The 8,520-nt window shown below is 34.7% G+C and overlaps 1 protein-coding gene across 1 annotated transcript in view; it reads right to left on the bottom strand.

Moving 5' to 3' along the window:
• Positions 1 to 1,891: 1,891 nt before the first annotated feature.
• LOC106469011 (monoglyceride lipase-like) overlaps positions 1,892 to 8,520 on the bottom strand; it is a 10,677-nt gene continuing 4,048 nt past the window's right edge. The window contains exons 2-7 of the mRNA XM_013929463.2: positions 8,113 to 8,219; positions 7,789 to 7,925; positions 7,078 to 7,188; positions 5,903 to 6,079; positions 4,089 to 4,220; positions 1,892 to 2,342 (exon numbers count right to left, since the gene is read on the bottom strand). Of these exons, the coding sequence (XP_013784917.1) occupies positions 2,241 to 2,342; positions 4,089 to 4,220; positions 5,903 to 6,079; positions 7,078 to 7,188; positions 7,789 to 7,925; positions 8,113 to 8,219 (766 nt within the window). The 3' untranslated portion in view covers positions 1,892 to 2,240. The remainder of the gene's footprint in view (positions 2,343 to 4,088; positions 4,221 to 5,902; positions 6,080 to 7,077; positions 7,189 to 7,788; positions 7,926 to 8,112; positions 8,220 to 8,520) is intronic.

Here is an 8,520-nt window from a genome sequence, read left to right as displayed (position 1 = left end):
TAACCTTTTATTTCATCAAAAATAAATCTTGAAATACCAGCTATAATTTTCTCAAGTTGTAATTATTGTTATTATGAACTTGCATTTGTCGTTCCACACACACACAATAAAACATATTTCCGGTTCAATACAAAAGAATCTTCTTTAGTCCTATCAATTAAACAATTTAATACAAAAGTTTAATTGTGAACCTTCATACAAACCGCATGCAGGATAGGACTTTTTCTGAGTTTCACATATGTGACTTTGTCCATTTTTCCCCTGGCACGTTACGTACGACCCACTTTGTTAATCAGAAAACTTGAAGAAAATGAAACATTCGCCTTGAGGCCATCTTGTTTCGCGAAAAGTGGTTTGAGCATGCTCACTGTAAACGTATTTCGTCTTTATTAATTAACCTATTTTTTAAAAAAGAACTCAAAAATGGGACAAAATTGTCAGTAACCGAACTTGAAGGCCATTAATGGGTTATTATATTCCTCACAGGTTATAGTTCATAGTTCACCTGGGAAAAAAGTCATCCAAAACGGACAGAGTTTTTTATACGGGTCCGGAGTCCTCCACCTATAAATTCCACCCAGTGGTACAGCGGAATGTCTGCGGGCTTAGAACACTAGAAACCGGGTTTCGATACCCGTGATGGGCAGAGCGCAGATAGCCCTTTGTGTGTAGCTTTGTGCTTAACTACAAACAAACACATATAAATATTGTTGCAACGAAATATAAAATGATAAATAAGAGACTAGAAATGTGTTAAGCCTACATCTGCTTTTTTTGGGCCTAAACATATCTTTAAGTCTGGGCTAATCACCTGATCAACATACTTGACTATGGACTTCAGTTGATTTATCTTAGCTTATTCGTCTACAATCGTTCCTAAATATTTTGATTTTCATTAAAATGTATTTCAATATCGTCTAAGCACATTAGCGCTCTTTTTTTTTTCTCGTTTAAACAATTAGATGCATAATAAGCTAATTGCACTGTGTGCACCGAGATAATCGAACCCTGAATTCTAGAGCTCTGAGTCTTCAAGCGTACTACTGAGCCACTAGAATACAGTGATAGCCGCCTTCTTAACTACAAGAAGCTATACTATGAAATGATAACTTAAAATAAATTATTATTATTATTACTATTATTACTATTATTCCATTTCAACTTCCTTTCGTTGTTTCCATGTTTTGATAACTTAAAATAAATTATTACTATTATTCCATTTCAACTTCCTTTCGTTGTTTCCATGTTTTGATAACTTAAAATAAATTATTATTATTATTCCATTTCAACTTCCTTTCGTTGTTTCCATGTTTTGATTAGCTGCTACATTCAAAATGGCAGTAAAATTGTTAATTTATTTCTTTATCGGATGCAGGCCATATGTTTTAAATATAATAAAGGCTTAACTAATGTTAGGCCTAAGACAAGTAGACTTGCAGATTTCGGGGTCTGCAATTAAAATTTTTTTGTATTATCCTAGAAATCCTGTATTTAAAGAAGTTTATTTGTTTGGAATTTTGCGCAAAGCTGCACGAGGGCTATCTGCGCTAGCCGTCCCTAATTTAGCAGTGAAAGACTAGAGGGAAGGCAGCTAGTCATCACCACCCACCGCCAACTATTGGGCTACTCTTTTACCAACGAACTAAGGGATTGACTGTAACATTATAACGCCCCCACGGCTGAAAGGGCGAGCATGTTTGGTGTGACGGGGATCCGAACCCGCGACCCTCAGATTGCGAGTCAAGCGCCCTAACCACCCACCTGCCCATCCACACAAGTTTAATGTTTGTCGTGTTTTATGCTTGATTAATATCAAATATTTAGCGACATCTGTCGACAGGATCAGCCTTAACAATTTTCTGTTCGATTAAAAAATAAGGACACACTGCTGTAATAAGCCCCATGATTTAATTTAAACCGTAAAAGTCGCGATTCAGTTAATTACAAAAACATATTATAGAAATTGATACCCAAGAATACATATTGTATAGAAATTGTAATTTAAATGTATTTAATAATTAGGATATGTTGTTCTGACAGCTGGAACATAATTATATTATGACGTATATATATATAATTATTGGTGTAATATAAACGTGTTTGAAGACACACTTTTCCTTGAACCTTGATAAGAATACTATATGTGATTAAAAGGTCGAGTATTCTGTGTTTTTGATCCACGAAGTTTCGTAATTTTCCACTAAAATTTTGTAGACTGAACCAATATATGAGGTGTAACTTTATTGTATCCTGGTCGTTATCCAGTTGACTGTTTCATCTATTACCTGCTCAGGGATGCCATCTGGCTCAAGGAAAAGGCAGTGATATGAGTCTGGATAAACCTAAAATAAAAATATTATAACAAGACTTAAAGATGTATCTCGAACATAAGTAAAAACATGAGTGTCAACCAGTGTTGCTATGGGAATCATATGCTACAGTCAGAAGAAAAGTAAAACGTAAATAAATTTAGTTAAATCCTCGTTTGACCTTTACAAGGCACACAGCATCGGTGCTTTCGAACTCTGGGTCCAATTGTACAAGAGGATGAGAATGGTCATCTATTCTTCCTGGACGAGGCCACTCCATCGTTGGCTGACCCCAGCTAACAGCTAACAAGTGTGGTAAATTGTCTTGTTCAAGGACACAACAGCATTAAGCGGGTGAGCATCGAACTCTCAACCATCCGACTACGAGTCCAAAGGAAGTTTATCATAGAATTCTAACAAATAGCGTTGATATGACTTATAAGCACAACAGTGGTTTTTATTATAGAAATGTTACACAGGACACAATAGTAGATGAATACGTGATAATGTTATCTCTAGATTATAGCTAAGTAAAATTGTTATCTCTAGAGTTTTTTCCACCAGTATTCTTGTTTTTGGAAAGAGAGACTGATTTAGAAATTCAAAGTGAAAACAATGCTATTTTAGTGAACAACGTTATCTTGCTGTAAATACCTAAAGGTTATCACAACAATTGGTTTATGTTGACGTTCAGACCACAAGAGCTAAAGAATATGAACAAAACTCATAACATGATCTCTTGAAAGAAACTGAACTCTAATACAGAAAGACACTACTTCTATCTCAGTTTATCCGGCACTATTTATCCAGTAATGTAATCTAAGCACTGCAGCTATTTTCTTTTTTTTGTTCTTCATACCTGATAATTGTTTTAAAAAATACCCAAAGACTGAAGCTTATTCATATAGCTTGCAGCTATAACGATCTAGACCAGGTCATCCTAATGTTCGAGAAAAATCCTTAACCACGTGACCACGCCAAGTAACCAAATAACTTTAAGAAACTGAAGTGTTATCATAACCGATTTACAGAAAATAAATGTGTTAATATTAGAGAAACTTACTGGTCCTTTTACTCTTAAATTCTGTAGGTGCTATAAATAATGTCCAACATTTTCGTTACGTTTCAAATAGGCTGAGAGTGTATAAAAATTACTACATATGGGAAGAAATTCCCATTTAGTCGAAGAAGGCGAGGTAAGACGGTCCCCTTTGGTAAAACGGCCACTCCTGTATATCATTAGTTGCAACATTCTGTCATCTAAATTAGTTATATGTAGCTATTGTTCACGTGACTCTGTGTATAAACACACTGCAAGTACGTTGTGTCATAAATCAATACTCACGAAAAAATAGAGTGAGTCGAACCATTAGCTGGATTCCTTCGCTGTTGGCAATGTTCTCAACCATAAACCCAGTAATACCTTATATGGTTTGACCAGCCTAGGAACTGAGGTTAATTCTAAATCCATTTCTTTAAGCCAATAATGCAACATAATATTCAAAAGTATAAAAATCAATAGAGAATAATAATAATAATAAAAAGAAATAATATTCAACATTATTTTAGATATTATAAATAATGACGTCAATGGAACTAACGAAAATGCACTATGTCAGTATATGATAAAGGTTATCGAAACTTAAATTCACATTCGTAATTAACTTAGTTGTTATACTGTTGCACATACGATTTTAACGAACTGCAAGAATCTCGAAAAAGAAACGTGTATAATAACTTAACGAAGCACGACTTTCCATAAAGTCTTAGAATACTTGCCTTTAAAGTCTTGTCTTTGGTTTTAGAAGTTTCGTAAAGCTTCTTAGCTCCTGATATGTCACAAATCTTGTCCTGGCCGCCATGAAGGATTAGCAAAGGTACATCTATGTTTTGTAGCTCAGCCTGTACTTTCTGTTGTAATTAAAACAAAGGAACCTTTATTCAACATCTGTATCTCAAAGTGTGTTTTCTGTTATAACAAAATAAAAGCATTATTACTCAACATCTACGTCCGTTAGCTCAGCGTACAGTTTCTGTTGTGATGAAGAAAAGAGACGTTACTCAACATTTATGTATTTGTAGCTCGGCATTGGAAGTGAAACGAAATCATTACCTTGTATTGACATTTTTTTTTTTTTTACTGCACGGGTAGGTTCATCCCCGGAAGAAAACATAAATAAATAAAATAATATTTTATTTACTAAATATTTAGTCTTCATCGTTGTATATGAAATAAAAAAAGAAAAACGTTTACTCCTGTTACTGAACGTTTAATCTTCCATTATTTACTCCTGTTGTTAGACGTTTAATCTTCCATTATTTACTCCTGTTGTTAGACGTTTAATCTTCCATTATTTACTCCTATTGTTAGACGTTTAATCTTCCATTATTTACTCCTGTTGTTAGATGTTTAATCTTCCATTATTTATTTCTGTTGTTAGACGTTTAATCTTCCATTATTTACTCCTGTTACTGAACATTTAATCCTCCATTATTTACTCCTGTTACTGAACATTTAATCCTCCATTATTTACTCCTGTTACTGAACATTTAATCCTCCATTATTTACTCCTGTTACTGAACATTTAATCCTCCATTATTTACTCCTGTTGTTAGACGTTTAATCTTCCATTATTTATTTCTGTTGTTAGACGTTTAATCTTCCATTATTTACTCCTATTGCTAGACGTTTAATGTTCCGTTATTTACTCCTGTTACTGAGCGTTTAATCTTCCATTATTTACTCCTGTTACTGAACGTTTAATCTTCCATTATTTACTCCTGTTGTTAGACGTTTAATCTTCCATTACTTACTCCTGTTGTTAGACGTTTAATCTTCCATTATTTACTCCTGTTGTTAGACGTTTAATCTTCCATTATTTACTCCTATTGCTAGACGTTTAATGTTCCGTTAATTACTGTGGCTGAAGGCGTAATCTCTGTCGCGTTAGAATAGAAGAATTTGTTACCCTCTTACGTTACTTACTTGGCTGTCCACTACCACTGTGGTCCACATGTCGAATAATATTTAGTCATTTTATGCTTTTTTCTTCTAACATTCCCTATTGGGTGAATCCACTCATTTTCTCTGTAAACTACCATGAGGACCCCTAGCGGTTATTAGTGGAATTATTTTAATATTCTAATAATTTTGTTGTGTAACTTATATATATATTATTATTATTATTATTAGAAACCCTGTAACCAACAAAGTCGTGGACCACAATGAATTTGGTGCACAAATAATTTAGAAAATTGTGTTTCAAAAGTTAATTCGGACCACCACAGGTAATTCTAGGAGTAACCTAAAAATACATTCTGTAAAAATATATGACTTGTTTTGAATATAACACTGAAACGAACTTACAATTCCAGAAAAAGAGGAAAGCCGAATTATGTTACACAAATAAAAAACTGTCTCGATCCTATGACCGTTATCTATCCTCAACTCTACTCGTACACTGTCTCATCTGATGTGCTGCGGGTAAAGAATCAAAATGGAAGCTTAAGACTGCCAATCTGAAATCTATCTACGGAGGCTTCCGATTGCCACTAGCTACTAGGATAGTGTTCAATTTAGGTTTCGTACTTACCGATGCGTTGTCCAACATAGTTTTAGCCCAGCCTGCTTTGACCCAAGGACCTTTGTACATATACGGATCCTCTAATACCTTCTGTTTGCCTTCTTCCGTCCGAATGACCAGGTCATAGTTCATGGTGCTAACAGGAAAACTGGGAAAGAACCGTCCTAACCAGCTGGCTATGAAACGCTGTTACAATTACAAAAAAAAACAGAAAACAACAAGAACAGATATTCGATATTTCCAAAAATCAAAAATAAAAACGTGGTTTCTAGATCTAGTATTATATTATATTATTTTTAAGAATATTATATTTTCAGCTGTGGGCGCGTTATTGAAGTAACAGTCAATCCCAGTTCTAACTTAAGAGACAAGATTGGCTGTCACTTTTTTAACACACTAGGGGTGCTGCTGACTGCTTACCCTACCTCTGATCAGCAGGTTTAAAATCAGGGACTGCTGTGTCTGAAACTTAAGGTTTCTGACCCAGTCGTTTAGCCATTTGGGGTTTCTGATCTGGTTTCCAGTCTCGTCTATCCAAAATATTAAGTGTCAAACATTCCGTATTTAAAACTTTACCACCATGAGAAATATCCCTAAAAATATTTTTATTTTTCACTCCCCTTTCGACTTAGAAAAAACTCTTGTTAGGGGGGGGGGCTCTTGTCCTAAATGGCCCAAAGCTACACAATGGGCTATCTGTGCTCTGCCCACCACGAGTATCGAAACCTGGTTTCTAGCGTTGTAAGTCCGCAGACATACCGCTGTGCCACTGGTGGGGGGGGGGGCTATTTATCGTTGATAAAAGTTCTCTTTTGAAAAGTATATGGCGGAATTGAGGGCCCGTGTTTTTCGGATTTAGAACCCCGTGCATGGTGAATTCTTCAATAAATATCGTCCAAGGACCGAGCCACGATATGCTACTGAACTTGCTTTACATTTGAATCTGTGAGGGCGTTATAGGTGTAACAGGTAATCATACTATTCTGTTCAATGTAGCCACACACAAACACACATTAAATAATAAATGATCTTAAAAGATTTCTGGCACATCGTTAACAACTGTTCAATGTAGCCACACACACACACTAAATAATAAATGATCTTAAAAGATTTCTGGCACATCGTTAACAACTAATGATAAGCTACTAAATCCTCATCACCTGCAAGTATTCTCGGAATTTTACCTTCAACGGCGTGACTCCTTCAGAATTCCACGAAATACCGGCTGCTATGGCAACAAAGCCACTGATTTCTTCTGGCTTCTTCAGAGCGGCTAAAACGCCAATTGTTCCTCCCTATTATACAAGTGAAAAAGAGCAAGTATTTCACATGAACAATGCAAGTATTTAGTTGTTTTGTTTGAACAATCTTTTACACGTATATCTATATAAAGTGCTATTTTTGTAACTAAAAAAAAAATAAATAGAATTTTTCGTACCTCACTAAAATCCAGCTAGGAATTCTGGGAAATGCTGGAAACATACTCATTGGAATATAATACGAAGATCAAGCCGCAAACGAACTTGGAAACATCTTCACGCTCGTTTTAGCGTTATTATTTGTATTAAGTTGTTAAATAACTAACTTCATTATCATACAGTTATATTGTAATGATTCATTAATTAAATATTATTATAAGCCTTTTTAAGTAAAAATGTGATTTATAGCGTGAATAATTACATATTATATCTAGGCTAATATGTTATTGAGAAGAAGAGGAGCTGAAACTGAGCTCCGCCATAAAAATAGGCCTGTGTATATATATATATATGAACAGACAGTTACTTTTTTTACTTCTTCTAATGACATTTAATCAGTTTGAAAGTATTTGAATTCCACGAAAATGTCTTTGTTTATTTAAGCCAACAGCTGTTTACTAGGTGCACATTTCGTACCATCGAATGTCCGACGAGAAAAACTGGAAGTCCCGGATATTTCTCTTTCATTACATTTACATGACGAAATACATCTTCAACGCAGTTGTCAAGAGTGCCCACCAGGGTACGAGAACCTTCACTTCGACCATGGCCCACTAACCAGAGAGAGGGAAAAAAACTTTAATGATGGATAATATGTACTCAGTTTTGTTGGGCTAGGAAGAAATGCGAAATATTTACAAGTTTAATGATAGGTTTAGCTGAGAAATAATGATTTTAGCAGACAAGTCCTTTAGGTTGGGTTATGTGTTTAATATGGACGATATAATATACATCGCTTACCATGGTCGTGACCAAAAGTTAAAATTCCAGATTTAACAAGAGCTTGGGCCAAGTCTTCATAAATGCAACAATGCTCAGCATATCCATGAGCCACGAAAGCAAGAGCTCTAAAAAAAAGTAAAGAAAAATCTTAAATTAAGTAATAAGAGATGCTTTTTTTACAACTATAAATATCATTTTTAATGTTTTTAGTGTTTCTGTAAGATTTGTACTTACAAAATATTTTTTTTGTAAACACCTCTTAATGTTAATAATGGCTGGAGACGGCTTGAATGGGTAATGAGAAAAAGCTTGAATATAAGTTAAGTTAATAACTAAGTACGAACTAAGTACTAACGTACGTTACGTAACGTTACGGTTACGTTACGTACTATCTACGTACGTTACGTAACGTTACGTTACGTCGTT

This window comes from Limulus polyphemus, unplaced genomic scaffold, assembly GCF_000517525.1.
Source record: "Limulus polyphemus unplaced genomic scaffold, Limulus_polyphemus-2.1.2 Scaffold3262, whole genome shotgun sequence".
Taxonomy (NCBI): Eukaryota; Metazoa; Arthropoda; class Merostomata; order Xiphosura; family Limulidae; genus Limulus; species Limulus polyphemus.
The sequence above is the reverse complement of the archived record's forward strand: the minus strand, read 5'-3'. Positions and strand labels throughout refer to the sequence as shown.